Below are 20045 nucleotides of genomic sequence, written 5' to 3'. Positions count from 1 at the left end.
ATAATTATATACCACTATCATTTGGGATTTATTCCTATAATACAAAGCAGATTCAACATTTGAAGTCAGCAAAACAAGCTATTACATGAACAGGTTAAAAAAGAAGAAAATCACATGATCATATCAATTGATGTGGAAAGTATTGATGAAGTCCAACACCTATTCATAATAACTCTTAAGAAATTAGGAATCAAGGAGCACTTCCTCCATTTGATAAAGAGCTTCTATAGGGAAGCTACAGCAAACATCATACTTAAAGGTGAATGCTGAATGCTTTCCCTCGAACACCACGAAAAAGATAACAGCCCCTTCTCAGCACTTCTCAGCATAGTACTGGAAATTCTAGTCACTGCCCCAGGCAAGAAAATACATATATTCTCTCCTTTCTCTCTGTCACTCTTTTAGATAAATAAATAAATAAATCTTAAAAAAAAGAGACTGGGCCGGCGCCGTGGCTTAACAGGCTAATCCTCTGCCTTGTGGCGCAGGCACACCGGGTTCTAGTCCCGGTCGGGGCGCCAGATTCTGTCCCAGTTGCCCCTCTTCCAGGCCAGCTCTCTGCTGTGGCCTGGGAGTGCAGTGGAGGATGGCTCAGGTCCTTGGGCCCTGCACCCCATGGGAGACCAGGAGAAGCACCTGGCTCCTGGCTTTGAATCAGCGTGATGCACTGGCCGCAGCGGCCATTGGAGGGAGAACCAACGGCAAAGGAAGACCTTTCTCTCTGTCTCTCTCTCTCTCACTGTCCACTCTGCCTGTTAAAAAAAAAAAAAAAAGAGAGAGAGAGAGATTGAAGAAATAGCCCTACACAAATATGCCCAGCTGATTTTGACAGTTACAGAAGTCATGAAAGACAGACTTTCTATCAAATACTATTGGAGGAATTGAACATCCATATACAAGAAAACTGAACCTCAGCACCAATCTCACACTTTATATGAAAATTAAAACAGATCACTGAATTAAATATAAAATATGAAACTATGACACTTTTAGGAAAATGACAGGAGAAAATCCTAAAGATCTATGGCAAGTCAAAGAGTTCTTAGATTTGATGCTGAAAACGTGATCCTGAAAATAAATACTATAAATTGGACCTCATCAAATCATAAAGAGAACTATTTATAAATTGGACCTCATAAGAATTAAAAACTTGTACCATATAAAAGATCCTGCCAAACACATGAAAACATGAACCGTGGACTGAAAGGAAAAATCTGAAAACCATACACCCATCAATGACTAGTACTTAGAATGTGTAAGAACTTTCAAAACTCAATAGGCAACAATTAACCTAATTTGAAAATGGGCAAAGCTCATGAAGAGATTTTTAACCAAAGATATATACAGATTCCAAATAAGCACATGAAGAGATGTTCAATATCATTAGCCACATGAAAAATGCAAATTTAAACTATAATAAGGGATCTCTACATGTGCATGAGAATGGCTAAAATAAAAAATAGAGACAATAGCCAAGCCAGCATTGGTAGCATATGGAGTGACTTGATCATTCACACATTGCTGCTGGGACTGTAAAATGATGTGGTCACTTTGGAAAATAGTTTAACAGTTCCTTATAAAAGGAAACATGTAATTATATGATCCAGCAATTGCATTATTTAGCATTTATCCCAGAAAAATGAAAACTTAACTAAGTTTGAACAAAAAGCTGAACACAAATGTTCGTATGAGCACCATTTAGGACAGCTGAAAACTGTAAACAAGCCAAGGTGAATGTTTACACAGACTGTGGTGCATCCCTGTCATGGACACTATCCATGCAACAACTTGGATGAATTTCTAGGCAATTGTGTTGAGTGAAAAAAGCCAACCCCAGCAGGTCAGCTATATAACGTTCCTCAAATGACAAAATCTGTGGAAATGGAGAACACATAGGTGGTTTCCAGGGGTCCAAAACAATGGGGAGAGAGGAAGGAAGCTGTGGTTCTAAGAGGGCAACATGGGGCATGCTTGAAGTGACAGAAATGCTGTCTGGACTATCCATGCTGGTATCCTGATTGTGACCTTAAACTGCGGTTTGACAAGCAGTTACACTGGGGAAAACCAGGTAAATGATACCCTTCTGTGTGATTTTAAAAACTATTTGTGAATTTACAAATATCTCGAAACAAAAAGTTTAACTAAAAATATGGCTAATAACAACATTCACATAGAAATAACAGATCCCAATTCTCCTTTTGGTAGTAAGAATTATTTCCAAAGTCACAGGACTCTACACGTACACTTCAGCTTGTTGTAACAGAGTACAGAGAGGAGAGAGTTACACAGCAGAACGATGCCATACACTCCATCTCCATGAAGGAGACAGTAAGAGCAAGTGACACCAGGGTTTACTTTGCAATGAGCGACATCTTCCTGGACCCGCAGTTCTCTCCTCCAAGCATTTCTTTTTTTGGCTAAAACACCCATACCTGCACTCTCATCAAAGCAAAATGCCTGGCGCCGCGGCTCAATAGGCTAATCCTCCGCCTGCGGTTCCAGCACCCCGGGTTCTAGTCCTGATTGGGGCACTGGATTCTGTCCCGGTTGCTCCCCTTCCAGTCCAGCTCTCTGCTGTGGCCCGGGAGTGCAGTGGAGGATGGCCCAAGTGCTTGGGCCCTGCAACCCATGGGAGACCAGGAGGAAGCACCTGGCTCCTGGCTTCGGATCAGCGCAGTGCACCGGCCGCAGTAGCCATTGGGGGGTGAACCAACGGAAAAGGAAGACCTCTCTGTCTCTCTCTCTCACTGTCCACTCTGCCTGTCAAAAAAAAAAAAAAAAAAAAAAAGCAAAATGCCAGCCTAGGCATCACTATGGACGTCATCTTCTCCTGTCACTATTTCCCTTCCCCCTAAAAGCTAATCAATATGAAGTCTTGTCAAATGTATCTGAAAAATGATTTTCTTCTGAGTCCCTTCTCCATTCCTATTCCCACTGCCCTTTTAAAATCCATTATTATCATATATTGTACTCGTGCAAGAGAGCTTCAAAAACGTATGAAAGATGCATGTTATAAAGAAACTATGCAAAGATTTCATTTTTTACACCAAATACACTTATCTTTTAATTCCATTTTTCACACAAACTTTCTTAATGTTTTTTCATGAACTCTTTTTTTTTTTTTTTGGACAGGCAGAGTGGACAGTGATAGAGAGAGACAGAGAGAAAGGTCTTCCTTTGCCGTTGGTTCACTCTCCAAAGGCCGCTGCAGCTGGCGCACTGCGGCCGGAGCACTGCGCTGATCTGATGGCAGGAGCCAGGTGCTTCTCCTGGTCTCCCATGGGGTGCAGGGCCCAAGCACTTGGGCCATCCTCCACTCCACTCCTGGGCCACAGCAGAGAGCTAGCCTGGAAGAGGGGCAACCAGGACAGAATTCGGTGCTCCAAGCAGGACTAGAACCCGGTGTGCTGGCGCCGCAAGGCGGAGGATTAGCCTAGTGAGCCACGGCGCCGGCCTTTCATGAACTCCTTTACGTACTCCTGTGGTATTACTTGGTTGGCCTCCTAACTCTCCTTTTACTTCAATCTCAGTCCATTCACACACTACAACAGTTATTTTGGGCACAGAATATAAAAATTCAGTGTGCTACTTCTCTGAAACTTCCTGAGCATCACAGACCGACTCGTCAGACCTCTACGGCCAGGCCGTCTCCCCTGGCGGCTGGAATTGCACCAGACATTCTTGAACTGTACCCCGAGAACTAATTCATACACGTTTCTTTGCTTTCCTTTTTGCCTGGCTGGGCTGACTTCTGTCTGCCCTTCAAGCATCACTACTGAAACCTGAATTAGATATTTACCCTCTGTGTCTTTTTCTATGCTGCATGTACGACACTGTACTAAACCTTTCCATTTACAGATTTCTGAACAACTCTTCCTTCAGCCCCAATACTGAGTTGTACATTTTAAAAGAGCTAGCACTGACTCTTTAAAATATTTCCTTTTCTAAAACCTGTCACATAATGAGCATTTTCTATCTCTTTATTAGCCTATGCTTCATTACATTAACTCCTGAGTCCCTCTAATTGGTTGTATACACAACTCTTCCTTCCAGTATCCTAAACCCCGGGTACCTAGGTTCTCCGGTCATTTTTGTACCTATGCTGTTTTGTCCAAAATGCCCTTTACTTAAAACTGCTTGGGCAGGGGGTGGGGGTTCGGCGCCGTGGCTCACTTGGCTAATCCTCTGCCTGAGGCACCGGTATCCCATATAGGCATTGGGTTCTAGTCCCGGTTGCTCCTCTTCCAGTCCAGCTCTCTGCTGTGGCCCGGGAGGGCAGTGGAGGATGGCCCAAGTGCTTGGGTCCCTGTACCTGCATGGGAGACCAGGAAGAAGCACCTGGCTCCTGGCTTTGGATCAGCGCATTTGTGGCCATTTGGGGAGTGAACCAATGGAAGGAAGGGAAGGAAGACCTTTCTCTGTGTGTCTCTCACTGTCTATAACTCTACATGTCAAAAACAAAACAAAACAAACAAACAAAAAAACTGCATGGGGCTACCGCTGTGGCACAGAAGAGCCCTGAAGCGCCGGCATCCTATAGGGCACCGGTTCTAGTCCTGGCTGCTCTACTTCCCATCCAGCTTTCTACTATGGCCTGGGAATGCAGTAGAAGATGGCCCAGGCGCCTGGGCCCCTTCACCTGCGTGGGACACCGGGAAGAAGCTCCTGGCTGCTGGCTTTGGACTGGTGAAGCTCCAGCCACTGTGGCCCTTTGGAGAGTAAACCAGCAGATAGAAGACTTTTCTGTATATTCCTCTCACTGTCTATAATTCTGCCTCTCAAATAAATAAATAAAAATCTTTTAAAAAAACTGCTTTTCCTTTCCTTTCCAGTAAATATAAAAGGCTAGTTTAAACACCACCATCCACTTTTTTTAAAAACCTATTTAATCAAATGTTTCATGGAAGTTCATGCACATCTCCAGTGAAGTATTTGCCTATTATATTGCTATTCAAGGGCAAAACAATCTCTGGCTCTTCTTGGCCCACACTAAGGGTCAATGAAGACAACTGAAATGAACAAAGGGATATAATACCAAGATGACATAAGGCACTAGAGGCAGATTCTACCAACAGGCATAGAATGCGGTTCTGATGATTTATTTTAAAACACTGGTTTACAATCTGTCTCTCTTGGGGTGTCTCACATGAGAGTGTCCTCATCTTTCTGGGGGAAGGTAGCACATAATTTTTTTTTTTTTGAATAAAGTTAAGAGAAAAAGGAAATGGCTTCTCTCCAGAGCCCGTCAAAGTCTGATTCATGGTATTGAGCTACTGAGAGGTACCCACATCACCTGGAAACTTTTACTTCTGACGCACAATACTCCAAATCCACAACCCTTAAAAGTGAGTAATTACGAAAGTGTTATGATTCAGGTTACACAGTTTGCCTAGAAAGTGGTTTCTAGCTTCCTCGTGTGCAATTCTACAAGTCAGAATGAAGAATGAGGTTGTGCCTAGTACTCATGCTACGCCTAGGCTTTTTGCCACTTATATGGAAACCAAAAGTTCTGCCTTCATTTAATTTGACCTGTGGGTAAGGTAGACAGTGAACAGAAACCACTAACAACATATTTTGACTGTTTTTATTAATATGAAATTATTTATTGATTTGTTAACTTACCCAGCAGCCAAACCGTATCAGAATGCGACTCATTTCTTTTGGAATGCAGTTCTTTCTAACACTGTGGTGCAATGCATTATTCACATGTTTGTGGTAAAGCTGGTGTAAGGAAACCCACTGCCCAGCCACCGGTGTAGAGTACACCACTTTCAATTTATACACTATGTGATACTTGATAATGGCAACAAACAACTATGTTACTGGTTTCTGTGTTTATGACATTATTATTATTATTTTACAGTACATCTTTTCTATTTATTGAAAAAAGAAAAGTTTCCTGAAAACTGCACCCCACGTATGCAGGGGGCAGCTACACACAGCTTATGTTTGCTGTGCCTCCTGTTTGCACCAAGAGGCCACATTGGCCTATACCTATACCACTTAGAGCTATGTAACTATGATGTACAACTGAAAAATTGCCTAATGACACATTTCTCAGAATGTATCCCCATCACGAAGCAATGCATAGCTCTAAGTATAACAAAAAGTATACTTTAGGGGCCGGTGCTGTGGCGCAGTGGGCCTGAAGCGCCAGCATCCCATATGGGCACCGGTTTGAGACCTGGCTGCTCCACTTCCTGTCCAGCTCTTTGCTATGGCCCGGGCCCAGGAAAACAGTAGAAGATGGCCAAAGTCCTTGGACCCTGGCACCCACGTGGGAGACCAGGAAGAGGCTCCTGGCTCCTGGCTCCTGGCTCCGGATCGGCACAGCTCTGGCTGTTGCGGCCATCTGGGGGGTGAACCATTGGATGGAAAACTTCTCTCTCTATGCCTCTCCTCTCTCTGTGTAACTCTGACTTTCAAATAAATAAATAAATCTTAAAAAAAGAAAACCCCAAAAAGTATACTTTAACTATATCTTAATGTTCCGCAAAAACATCTTTAATCAATTAAGTTTTATTGTTATGTACAAAGTATCACAGGGAGTCAAATGAAGCACACTTTAGACAATTTTTCTGAGAAAGCCAAAATAAATGTAAAGAGATATCATGTGCATGGATAAAAGTCTTAATACCACCAAAATGCCAATTCTCCTCAGAGGCACTCAGGAATTCAATGATGTCAATAAAAAGTTTCAACTCCAGGAAAAGTACCAGATGACCTTTCTTTTTTTTGACAGGCAGAGTTAGACAGTGATAGAGAGAGACAGAGAGAAAGGTCTTCCTTTACCGTTGGTTCACCCTCCAATGGCCGCTGCGGCCGGCACACCACGCTGATCTGAAGCCAGGAGCCAGGAGCTTCTCCTGGTCTCCCATGTGGGTGCAGGGCCCAAGCACTTGGGCCATCCTCCACTGCACTCCCAGGCCACAGCAGAGAGCTGGGCTGGAAAAGGGGCAACCGGGACCGAATCTGGTGCCCGAACCGGGACTAGAACCTGTTGTGCCAGCGCCACAGGCGGAGGATTAGCCTAGTGAGCCGCAGTGCTGGCCCCAGATGACCTTTCTTTAAATAAATCGAATGAAGTGATTACAGAGAACTAAGTTTTAAGGTGTTGGTGTTTCACAATAAAGATAGTTTAGAAAACAAAAGAGAATTTATTTTATAGTTTATTTTATATATTTATTTATTTATTTTTATATATTTATTTTATAGTTTAGAAAACAAAAGGAATTTATTTAGCGTGGCAGGTAAGACTGGTGGAGAAGCCCGTGTACTGGAGTGTCTGGATTCAATTCCTGGCTCTGCTCTTGCTTCAGCTTCCTACCAGTGCACAACCTAGGAGGCAGCAGGCAATGAATCAAGTAATCGGGTTCCTGCAACCCATGTGGCAGACCTGGAATGTGTTCCTGTCCCCCAGGTTTAGCCCCAGGCCCAGCTCTACCTGTTGTGGGCATTTGGGGAACTCTCATCCCAGTGGAGTGGAACTCTCTCTCTCTCCTCTATCAAATTAAAAAAAAAAAAAAAAAAGAAAAGAAAACAAAAAAAGCTCAGAAAGCTAGAAAAATTTTAGATGAAAAATGTGATTACTTCAAATAAAATAATAAGATTGGGAAACAACATTTATCAGAATGTAGAACAAAAAGACAAAATGTGAAATATAAGAGAAAAGTTCAGAGATTTAAAGAACCAAGATAGGAGTTCTAAAAATCTGACAACGTGCAAGACAGGAGACCAGAGGAAATGGAAGAAAAGAAAGCTCTTTTTTTGTTGGTTTTTTTTTTTTTTTTTTTTTTTGGACAGGCAGAGTGGACAGTGAGAGAGAGAGACAGAGAGAAAGGTCTTCCTTTACCGTTGGTTCACCCTCCAATGGCCACTGTGGCCAGCGCGCTGCGGCCGGCGCACCATGCTGATCCGAAGCTGGGAGCCAGGTGCTTCTCCTGGTTTCCCATGCGGGTGCAGGGCCCAAGCACTTGGGCCATCCTCCACTGCCTTCCTGGGCTACAGTTGAGAGCTGGACTGGAAGAGGGGCAACTGGGACAGAATCCGGTGCCCGGACCGGGACTAGAACCCGTTGTGCCAGTGCCACAGGCGGAGGATTAGCCTGTTGAGCTGCGGCGCCGGCCAGAAAGCTCTTTTCAGTGACATAATAAAAAAGAATCTTCCAGAGTTGAAAAAGAATACAAACCTTCAAGATTGTGCCCAGCACAATAAATGAACAAAGACCTACATTAAGACACAAGCATCACCGTGAAACTTCAGAATCCCACAGGTGAAGAAAAACTTACCAATTCCCAACTGACATTTGACAAGTACTTAGCAAAACTAAACACTACATTGCCTTCAAAGATCTGAGAGCAAATGATTTTCAATCTAGACTTCTATAATTTGCCAAAGTATCACTTCACTATGAGAGCCATAAAAGGTATTTCCTGTACTCAAGGATCCAGAAGGCGTACTCACAAGACACCTTGGCTTACAAAGTTACTAGAGGATATTTTTCAGGGAAACAAGGAAGCAAGCCAAGACTGAAGACGGCATGGATTTCAGCAAAAGGACCCGTGTAGAAACACAGTGGAAGAAAGCCTCAGTATGATAGTTTTTCACCAAGCCTGAAGATAACTAGTCCAGATTCAAATCAGAAGATAAGAGGTTTCAGAAGGAAGGGCTGCAGGGTACGGAGGACTTAGGGGAAGAGAAGGTGTCAAAGAGAATTCATAATATATCGAGGATATCTTATAAGGGGCAGAATTGATTATTATGAAGCCAAAAATTCAAGTAAGAAAGTCATGACCAAATCATGGAAGTGAACTCAACTGCAAACGTAAACAGTGGGTGAAGCGCTGGAAAAGAGAACTCATTTGAGGCTGATGTTAAGACTGGACCTGGTCAAAAGGTCATGAATGTTCAGAGAAGTCACCTTAGCACTACTGTAGGACAGAAGTAGAAAAATGCAGAAGAAAGGGTGGATCCAACATCGCACATCACAAAGGATTTAGAAGATAAATGGGAAGCTGATGCACCAAACGTTAAAAATTCAATGGTTTCCAGTAAAACGGGGGCAACTGAGAATGCAGATGGCAGGAGTCCAGGAAAGCTGTACGCAGTGAGGAACACTGATTCAAAGTCTGAAAAGTAGCTTGTAGACAAAAATAGTGAATGCGTGAGGAAGAGGGTAGAGAGTCGTGAAACAGACAGTCTTCCTCTTTGTTAACGGAGATTCCAGCTGTATAATGTTAATGAATGAAAAGATGGAGAAGATTCAATATTCTGGCAAAGTAATGGTGTAGCCAGTGTGATAATAATTCTGTAGCAACAGAAATTATACATAAACAATGTAAAGTGAGCAAGGCAAAAAAAAAAAAAAACCCCACTGAGATTATGTATCTTTTCTAAAACATAGCAGAAGAATGTGCTTATTATATAAAGTTCTTAAATCAGTCACAAGAAAATAGGAATCCAAAACTTCCTCCCCATTCTTGGTCTAGATGCCTAGGAGAAATGAACACAAAACTAAACTAGTGGAAAACTCCTATTAAGTGGTCTCCAAAGATTTCCATGGAGCAGGAAGGCCCCAGTGAAGACAAAGCACAAATAAAAACATTATAAACCATGTGAAGAGCCCAAATGTTCCAAACAAGAATCAGAGGAAACAATAAAGAATAAGGATTAGCAAACCCAGGTAGCAAGAGTTCACATTTTAGAGCAAAAATGCATTCAGAAAGACTTCTTTAAAATATGATTAAAATTATTAAAGAAATAAAAGAAAAGCTAGTAAAGTGATCAGGGAGATTTGAAGAATTCAAACAGGACTTCTAAAAATAAAAAGTACAGTCCTTAAAAATTAAATTCAAAGGATGGGGCCAGTGCTGTGGCGCAGTGAGTCAAGCTTCCACTTGAGATGCCAGCAGCCCATACCAGAGCGCTGGTTCAAGTTCCTGTTGCTTTGCTTCCCATCCAGCTTGCTGCTAATGTGCCTGGGAAAGCAGCAGATGGCCCAAGTACTAGGGTCCCGGCCACCCACATGAGAGATCAGGATGGAATTCTCTGCTCCTGGCTTTGGCCTAACCTGCACCTGGTTGTTGAGGCCATTTGGGGAGTGAATCAGCAGATGGAAGATCTCTCTCTCTCTGTCACTCTGCCTTTCAAATAAATAAATTAATTAAAAAAAAATCAAAGAATGGGTTAAACAACAATTCCTAGCAGACATTGATGGAAAGAGAATCAGGAGCTTTACAGCTGATCTTAGCCGACCGGCCTGGAGGTGAGTGGAGGAGGGGAGACCACTGCTGTCTGCGTGCGCTGTACTATCTGAACTGGTGTTTAATGCATATAGTCCTTTGAAACATATTATTTTAAAATTAAGATTGCTTATCAGTATTTTACAAAACTGAACTAAAGACAGTCTTTTAAGTCATGTACCACTCTGCATGTAAGGACTCATGTGAGCAATTCTTGAATTCAATCAGCTTTGGCTGCTCATTATAAAGATATATTATTCTTCACTTAAACTTATTTTTTGTTCTTATTTAACTTTAATTTTGTGCTTTTTATGTATGGCTATTTTTTAAGTTTCTTTTTCAAAGGCAGTGAAAGTGAATCCACAAAATTCTTAATTACATAAAATGTCCAAAGTTATGGATTTGTTATGCAAAAAGGGATTACTCTTTTTTAGGTGTTTACACTAATTTAAGTCTTCCTCTAAAGTGTTTATATTCTTTAAAAGGTTTTAATCAGAGGTTCATAGACAGGTAAATTCGTAAATGTGCCTTTTATACAATCTCTAATTGGGGGCTGTCTCAGCTGAGACAAGGTAGAGGCTGTGGGGGAAACGCAAGGCCCAGTGTGCCCTCGGGGTCCCCAGGCTGCTAGATGATTCAGTTGTCTGATTAACATGAGAGGGCTTCAAAAGTCTGTGGAAGGGCTTGGCTTAGGGCGCAGTGGGCTACACTGTCTCTTGTGACGCCAGCATCCCATAGTGGAGGGTTCGAGTCCCGGCTATTCTGCTTCAGATCCAGCTCCCTATTAATGCCCCTGGGAAAGCAGCAGAACATGGCCCAAGTGATTGGGCCCCTGCCACCCACGTGGGAGACCTGGATGGGGTTCCTGGCTCCTGCCTTTGGCCTGGTGCAGATCTGGCTGTTGAAGCTACTTGGGGAGTGAACCAGATGATTGATCCCTCTTTCTTTCTTTCTCTTTCCCCCTCTCTCTCTCCTCTCACCCAGTTACTCTGCCTTTTAAATAAAATAGTAAAATTTTAATAATAATAATTTAATATTGATAAGTGATAATTTTTTTTTTGACAGGCAGAGTGGACAGTGAGAGAGAGAGACAGAGAGAAAGGTCTTCCTTTTACCGTTGGTTCACCCTCCAATGGCCGCTGCAGCCGGCGCACTGTGGCCGGTGCACCGTGCTGATTCGAAGCCAGGAGCCAGGTGCTTCTCCTGGTCTCCCATGCGGGTGCAGGGCCCAAGCACTTGGGCCATCCTCCACTGTGCTCCCGGGCCACAGCAGAGAGCTGGACTGGAAGAGGGGCAACCGGGACAGAATCTGGCGCCCTGACTGGGACTAGAACCTGGTGTGTCGGCGCTGCAAGGTGGAGGATTAGCCTAGTGAGCTGCGGCACTGGCTGATAAGTGATAATTTTAATAAAATAAAAAAATTCATAAAATACCACAGAAAATTCCTAGGCAGAAATACCCATTTCTTTAATTGTTACTTTATAGAACCAGACTTAGAGGGAGAATTCAATGATAAAGGAAATGAGAGAGATTAGGTGAAACTCAAGATATTGCTATTTTAGTCAGAATAGCAGTTTCGCTGCTTCTCCTTGAAGCCAAATAAAACAAAGCAATACTTGTGTCAGTCTAACCTCTGAAAATTAACTCAGTAATAGTTCAAAACATGATCCTGGATCTTAAAAACAACTGGATACAGCCCAGTTGTGCTCTCTTACATTGTAGAGACAAGGCAGATGTTAACATCCTGTGTGCTGTTGAACTCTTTGACGATCTTGAGCCTCTCCTCGGACTTTGTACTTCCGTCAAGCCGGCGGTAATCAAGGCCAGACGCCATGCAGTACTGCTGCAGCACATCAAGCAACTAGAGCAAAGGCAGGGAGATGGGCAAACACGAGGTCTCAGTTGCACACTGCACACCATTACAGAGATTAGATTTATAAAACAGTAATTATTGTTGCTCACAATTGCTTTCTTGTAATTCCAAGAGAAATAAAATATTTTCTCATGTCTGATCCATATATTTCTTTCCATTGTACTGAAGCTGGCTTTCTTATTCAGCAATTTGCTTTTAAAACTCCAGGGGTGAGGGGCTGGCCTGTGGCATAACAGGTTAAGTTGCTACTTGCATCGCTGACATCCCATATGGGTGGTGGTTCGAGTCCTGGCTGCTCCACTTCTGATCCAGCTCCCTGCTAATGTGTCTGGGAAAAGCAGTGGAAGATGGTTCAGGTAGTTGGGCTCCTGCACCTGCGTGGGAGACCCAGAAGAAGCTTCTGGCTCCTGGCTTCAGCCTGGCACAACCTAGCTGTTGTGACGGCAGCTCAAGCAGTTGGGTCTCTGCCACCCATGTGAGAGACCTATTTTAATTTCCAGCTTCTGGTTTTAGCCTGACCTAGCCCCTGCTATTGTAGGCATTTGGGGATTAAACCAGTCAATCTCTCTCTCTCTCTCTCTCTCTCTCTTTCTCTCTCTCTCTCCCTACTCCTCTACCATAAACAACTTTTGAAATTGAGATTTCATTTTTTAAAAGAAACCTAAAACCAAACAAAAAGAAATTATCAGTGAAATCATTTATGTAAATATTCTTCATCATGTGTGCTAATTTCTAAGTCTGCCCCTATCTTAAACGGCTTAGAGAACACTTTAATGATGAACAAGAACATCAACGGAAAACCAGAAGCGGTCTTTGAGTTTGCTCTTTGATTAGCGACCCTAATGGCAATGGGGATTTAAGTGTCTGTCTGAACAACCACAAGTTGCTTACCTCACTACCGTTTGCTGCCACGTGGAGAAGACAGAAAACGCGACTTTGCATGCACGCTTTCTGCCTCTAAAGGGAGAGCTGGCCGAGCCAGGATCCACTTCAGCGGACACTTACCTTGGTGGAGAAGGAGAAGAGGAGAACTTTATCCCTGTTTCTCCTGCAGTGAGTTAGAAGCTGCTGAAGGACCTGGAAATGAACCGCAGCACATCAGTGAACCACTTCCGGCGAAAAGCACACCTTATACATATAAACATCACTGGAGAGTTTCTTAAAAACTATTGCATACAATACTAATCTCAACCATCCTTTCTAATTCCTTTTACTTTTTCTGTCAGAGAAATGAAGTATCAGATGTTACATTAAATGTTATTCATCATCATGCTGTCAATAAGGAGGTAAAGTTCCCAAAGGCTTATTTCATCTCATCTGGTTTTAATAAAAAGGAAGCATTTTCGATTGTGGGATGCATTTAAGTGGATTCATTTAATTTCCAAATACACTTTTTTTATATATATATATACTACAAACAACATGTTTTAAAAAAACCTGAATTACAGAGCTGCATACCTTTTAGGAAGTATTTAAATTCTCTGTAGATGGATGCAATGAAATGTGTTCAATTGCATCTAGGGTCTACAAGTCTTGATATTTATTTTCTTAGAATAATCAGTCAGATATACACCTCTTCTCATTTTCTCCTCTCTGTTTCTCTATTTACAGTAGGCCCTGACTTCCAGATTTGATTTTGACCTTGAAATGCCAGTAATCTTCCCCCACACATGGTGCTTTTAAGGGGGAAACAAACAGTCCAAAGCCCTGTGTCTAACAGTAACACTGTTATTTTAAACAGGCAATTCCACATCTGGCAATGGCAGCTCCAGAACACCGTGGAAGGCAATCCACAGAGGGAAAGAGGAATTCCCTCCACTGAAGTCTTCTGAAGTATGAAACAAACACGTAAGCAATTTTATTTATCCAATGGTAAACATACTTTTAAGTAAAAAAATTATACCCAATATAATACTTTCCTAATAGATGAACAAGAAAAGACATTGTACTAACTTTGACCCCTACCCACCAATCCCTTGAAAAACATCTTGTAGCATTAAAAAAAAAAAAAAAAAACCTATTCAGAAAAACCAATCAACTGCTGAATAAAAGTATCACAGCTCAGATAAACATTTCAATATCTGGAAAACATGTCACATCCATTTTATTTGCATTTAGCTGCATTTTTTAATTAACTGATTCTATGTGAAGTATGTGCATCTGAATTTCACATAAGACATTAACTTGAAATGACAGACTTCAAGTTCACAAATTTGAATAGGAAATACAGAAAATTCCCATCAACTCCTCTTCCCCTACTTCTGCCCCTTCTGCAAATGTTCTCCTAGTAATATCTGTATAATAATAGTATTAGAAAATATGTCATTTATGATGTTTAAAATACTTGTGACAATTGATGAGCTTATACTGATACATTATTAAGTGAAGTTCATGGTTTACATAAGGCTTACTCATTGTGTTATATAGTTTTATGGGTTTTGACAAATGTATAATGGCATGGATCCATGACTACAATATCATACAGAGCAGTTTCACTGCCCTAAAAATTCCATGTGTTTCACCTCTATATCCTTCTTCCCCAGAATTCCTGGTAATCACTGATCTTTTTACTGTCTTCATCGCTCTTCCTTTTCCTGAGTATCATACAGTTGGAATCACATAGTCTTTTTAAACTGGCTTCTTTCACTTGGCAGTATGCAAGCAAGGTTCTTCCATGTCTTTTCATAGCTTGACAGCTCATTTCTTTTTATTGCTACTCTATCAGTTTGTTTATCCACTTATCTGCTGAAGAACATGTGGGGCCTCCTAAGCTTTGACAATTATGAATAATGCATCTAAGGTCCTGGTGCGGACATATTTTTCAACTCAATAAAACTCATTAAAATTTGATTCAGTTGGGTAAATTCCCAGGAGGGTGACTGCTGGATCAAATGTTAAGAATATCTAATATTATTAATATTTTTAATATTTAACTTTAAATATTTAATATCAAGAGTACTGAAGGTAAGAGCTTTCTGAAACCACAAAACTGTCTTCCAAAGTGACTGTGCTATTTTGTATTCCCACTAGTAGTGAATCAGACCTCCTGTTGCCCCACCCCTCACCAGCATTTTGTATCACTGATGTTTTGGATTTTGGTCATTCTAGAAGGTATGTTGTAGAATCTCACTGCTGTTTCATCTAGCATACTCTTATTTGCCATCGGTGTGCCTTTTCTGGTGAGGTATCTGTTCACCCTTTACCCATTCTAAAATTCTGTTGTTCGTTTTCTTATTGTTGAGTTTTAAGTCTTTATATTATGTAGGATATCAGTCTTTTACTGTTTTGCAAATATTTTCTCCAAGTCTTTGGTTTGTCTTTTCACTTTCATTCTCCTAAAAACATTCAGCTTTTAAATCAATGATGAGGCCAGCACTGTGGCGTAGTGGGTTCAGCCACTGCCTGCAGTGCTGGCATCCCATATGGGCGCTAGTTCGAGTCCCAGCTGCTCCACTACCAATCCGGCTCTTTCCTATGGCCTGGAAAAGCAGAAGATGGCGCAAGAACTTGGGCCCCTGCACCCACGTGGGAGACCCAGAAGTTCCTGCCTCCTGGCTTTGGATCGGTGCAGCTTCAGCCATTGCAACCAATTGGGGAGTGAACCAGCAGATGGAAAACCTCTCTCTCTCTCTCTCTCTCTCCCTCTCCCTCTCTCTGTAACTCTGACTTTCAAATAAATAAATAAATCTTTTTAAAAAATCAATCAATGATATGTTGAACAGAAATTCACTCTCATTATCTGGGGTAGTATCATACCTATTGTAATTTTAGATAATTTTCAAATATTTTATATTACAAGCAAAACCAGGTAACAAAAAATGTGTTTTTAGTCTGATGGCATTATTAGGCTAGTTTAAAGAAACAGTCAATGAGTAACTATAAATTAAGATCCCTAATAAGAAATTTCCTTCAAAAATGACAATATGGTCAATACACATCAGAGCTTGCATCAGATCTGCTGCCTTATCACTTCATTGTCCTCCACAGAACAGGGCAACTCAGCTGTAAAGAACCCTACATTCGGAGACGTTTGTGGCAAAGGCATCTTCCATCTAACTTTCGTCAACTTAGAAAGGCCTCAAAAGATGAACGTGATCCTTGTGTGATTCCAACCACGCTGCATTAGGTTTTCTAGGCTATCGTTTTTTTCCACACCCTGCCCTCATAGTAAGTGGTTAAATGGCATTTCCACAAAGGAAGGAAAACCGAGGATTCTTATTAGGTGAAAGAATGCTACTTGTGACTACCCCTAGAGCAGCAGTTGAGGTCAAAAGCGACCTTGACACTCAGGAGAAAGAGCAGGGTCATGAGTATGGCTTTGAGGCTGTGAAGGTTACAGGAGGAATTATGTTCACAGAGTTCTTGCAGCTGTGGCCGGACCTATGCTAAGACAAGAACCAGGAATTTTGATCACCTGAATTCAGAAAGTACAGTTTTTTAAACATTTCATTTATTTATTTGAGAGGTAGAGTCACAGAAAGAGAGAGGGAGAGAGAGAGAGAGAGAGAGAGAGAGAGGTCTTCCATCCGCTAGTTCACTCCCCAAATGGCCACAACGACCAGAGCTGTGCCGATCTGAAGCCAGGAGCTTCTTCTGGGTTTAGGCCATAGCAGAGAGCTGGACTGGAAGAGGAGTAGGGACTTGAACCAGCATCCACATGGGATGCTGGCACCATAGGCAGAGGCTTTAGCCCACTATACCACAGCGCCAGCCCCGATCACTTGGCATTCTTAAACTCAGAGGCCAAAATTCTGCAAGACTGTGGGTTTTGCATTACCAAAGCAATGGTTTGCCAGATGATTTTTGCTAACCAAATGATGAAATACAATACGAAAAATAGATCCCTAGCTTATTACTAGTAATCCTGGTTTTGCTGGTGCTGTCTCACAGAATAAGAAAAGTACCTGCTTCCTTCACATGTAAAGCATCCCACAACAATTAATGATTACTTTTTCCATTCTAGAAATCAGAATAATAGCTAAATATAGGGGTGGGCATTTGGCTTAACAGTTAAGTTGCCTGTACCCCATAGTGGAGTGCTTGCTTTCAAGCCTGTCTCAGCTCCTGACTCCAGCTTCCCGCTAATGCAGACCTTGGGAGGTAGCAGGGGGTGGCTCAAGTAGCTGGGTCCCTGCCACCCACATGGAAAACCTAGGCTGAGTTCCTGGCTTCAGGGTATAGGTGTGCTTTCTCATACAAGTAAATAAATAAATAATTTTTTAAATAAAACAAATACTTTTTCAAAAATTAAGTCTATTAATTATGTTAATCAGATACTATCTCTCCTATGTCTAAAACTATAACCAAAATTATGTTATAACTAGTTAATAGTATGTTTTCAAACTTATCTTTAGGGGTGGCATTGTAGGGTAGTAGGTTAAACCACCGCTTGTGACGCCAGCATTCTATATGGGTCCTGGTTCGAGTCCTGAATGTTCCTCTTTCTGACCCAGCTCCCTGCTAACATGCCTGGAAAAGCAGTGGAAGATGGCCCAAGTCCTTGGGCCCCTGTACCCATATTGGAGACCTGGCTGAAGCTCCTGGCTCCTGGCTTTGTCCTGGCCTAACATTGGCCATGTGGCCATCTGGGGTGCGAACAGTGGACGGAGGACCTTCTCTCCATCTCTCTTTCCATAACTCTGCCTTTCAGATGAATAAAATAAAAAATTTTTAAAAATCCTTATCTTTAAAGGACATATATAAATGTGGACTTAAAAACTGTTATTTACTTTCAACAGTGGTAATTTTTTGGTGAAGAGTCATAAGCAATAAAATTTAAATGAGCAGCAAAGGATAATGCAGTTTTCCAAGGAGGCCACAAGGACTGTAAATATTCTACTTAGATTATGGGATAGTAAGTGGTCGGTTCTAAACTAACTGGGCTTTTTTACATATTTAGATTCAAAAATAATTAGAAGTCAACAGATTGAAGTTAAACAAACTTATTGTTAGGAAATACTGGATTCGAAGCACTTGTTTTAATAGTAAATCATGTGTCATTCTCATTAATACAAACTTATTTCTTTAAAAAATACATTTTTAATGTCATTATCTTTACTATTTCTAGTCTCACTTTCAACTTTATTTCACTGAATTTGTAAGTCTCAAGCAAACTAAACCATGATAAGTTTTCCTACATTAACTGAAAAAAGTATGTCAGAATTATAAGGAAAAACAAAAACTGACTATTTTCAATTACTTCCTTTTTATCCCTTTTGTCAAAAAAATTTACCTTTTTCTTAACTCTGACATAAAGTTGGAAATTGCTGTATAGAACTGTCAATCCATAAATAAAGGTTTTTTATTGTTATTAAGCAGTTAAGCAAGCTAATTCTGTTAAAGGGGCCAGTTGCCCTAAATGGAACCAAAGTCCCTTTGCAACCTCACAACTGAGAATGGCAAGAAAATACAAGCAGCAGAAAACTCTGTCTAGAAATAAAACTCCCGAATGCCAAGTTAACGCCTAGTCTAACCCCTCCGATTTCACATCAGCACTAACATTTCTGGTAGGGCATTTTCCTTTTCTGAGGACAAACTCTGACGCATGAGATAACAGCAGACATTTTAAGAGGGCAATACATCAAAAAGGAAAGGCTGACGTGCACTTGGTGTAACTACTACTGAGAAACTCCGTCATGCACGCATCTGAATGCAGGGTTCACGGTGAGCCAGGGAATGCTGACCTGACTGCACCAGCTGGCCACTGCCGCCGTCTCTTCTGAAAGAATCGCCACGTGTTCTGATGCCCTGCTGTCCCTACCACATGACTACCGTGGGTAAGCATCTTGTCCGTCATCCCTGGCTGTACACAACCTGAAAGAGGAGCTCTTACCTTCATCTTCCCGCTGTATTTAGGGTCAGAAAGTGTTTCAAAGGCTGCATCTTTGCTTTTCTGCACAAAATCTGGGAATTTTGAAAATACTTGATCACATATCCTTTTGATAAGTGTCTCCTTGAGAGGAAATGGTAGAAGAAAAGAGATTCCAATCTAACACAGTTAAAATATACATATGTCAACATTTTTACGAAGGAGTATTTCTAACTAGAAGGAATCTATTACTTTGAGGATTACATCTTCTCTAAGTCAGAATAAAAACAAAACATTTTGGGATAAGTCAGACATATATGTATTTTTTTAAATTTAAAGATTATTTATTTATTTATTTGAGAGGTAGTTACAGACAGTGAGAGGGAGAGAGAGAGAGAAAGGTCTTCTGACCGCTGGTTCACTCCCTAAGTGGCCGCAATGGCCAGAGCTGCCCTGATCCAAAGTCAGGAGCCAGGAGCTTCTTCCGGGTCTCCCACGTGGGTGCAGGGGCCCAAGGACTTGGGCCATCTTCTGCTGCTTTCCCAGGCCACAGCAGAGAACTGGATTGGGAGTGGAGCAGCTGGGTCTCCAATCGACGCCCATGTGGGATGCTGGCACCACAGGCTGAGGATTAACCTACTGCGCCACAGTGCCAGGCCCAGACATAAATGTCTTTGATAAGTTCTTAGTGATATGGGGTAGTAACCTTATCATTACGTTTTTTTTCAGATTTCCAAAACAAATACTCCCAAAAGAGTTAAGATTAATATCAAATAACAATATTACATTGTTATTAAATTTCAAAATTACATTTAAAAGGTATCAACTGTAACACAAAAATAAAATATGAAATCATTATAAAAAAATACTTTAAAAAAGACTTTTGGGGCTGGTGTTGTGGCAAAACAGGTAGCCTGCAGTGCCAGCATCCTACATGGGTGCCAGTTCATGTTCTGGCTGCTCCAATTATGATCCAGCTCCCTCTGGTCGCCTAGGAAAAGCAGCAGAAGACTGCCCAAGTGCTTGGGCCCCTGTCACCCATGTGGGAGATCTGGAAGAAGCTCTAGGCTCCTCGCGTTGGCCTGGCCCAGTCCCAGCTGTAGTGGCCATCTGGGGAGTGAAC

General features: G+C 41.7%; 1 protein-coding gene across 4 annotated transcripts in view; it reads right to left on the bottom strand.

The window, feature by feature from the left end:
- The window catches only part of ERCC6L2 (ERCC excision repair 6 like 2), a 130021-nt gene that overhangs the window by 62661 nt on the left and 47315 nt on the right, over nucleotides 1-20045 (bottom strand). For all 4 annotated transcript variants that reach the window (XM_062208551.1, XM_062208554.1, XM_062208553.1 and 1 more), the window contains 3 exons: nucleotides 18947-19066; nucleotides 13120-13191; nucleotides 11957-12102 (listed from right to left, as the gene is read on the bottom strand). In XM_062208551.1, the coding sequence (XP_062064535.1) occupies nucleotides 11957-12102; nucleotides 13120-13191; nucleotides 18947-19066 (338 nt within the window). The remainder of the gene's footprint in view (nucleotides 1-11956; nucleotides 12103-13119; nucleotides 13192-18946; nucleotides 19067-20045) is intronic.

The sequence above is a fragment of the Lepus europaeus genome, chromosome 12, assembly GCF_033115175.1.
Source record: "Lepus europaeus isolate LE1 chromosome 12, mLepTim1.pri, whole genome shotgun sequence".
Taxonomy (NCBI): Eukaryota; Metazoa; Chordata; class Mammalia; order Lagomorpha; family Leporidae; genus Lepus; species Lepus europaeus.
Note: the sequence above shows the minus strand (reverse complement) of the source record. Positions and strands in the feature narration are given on the sequence as shown.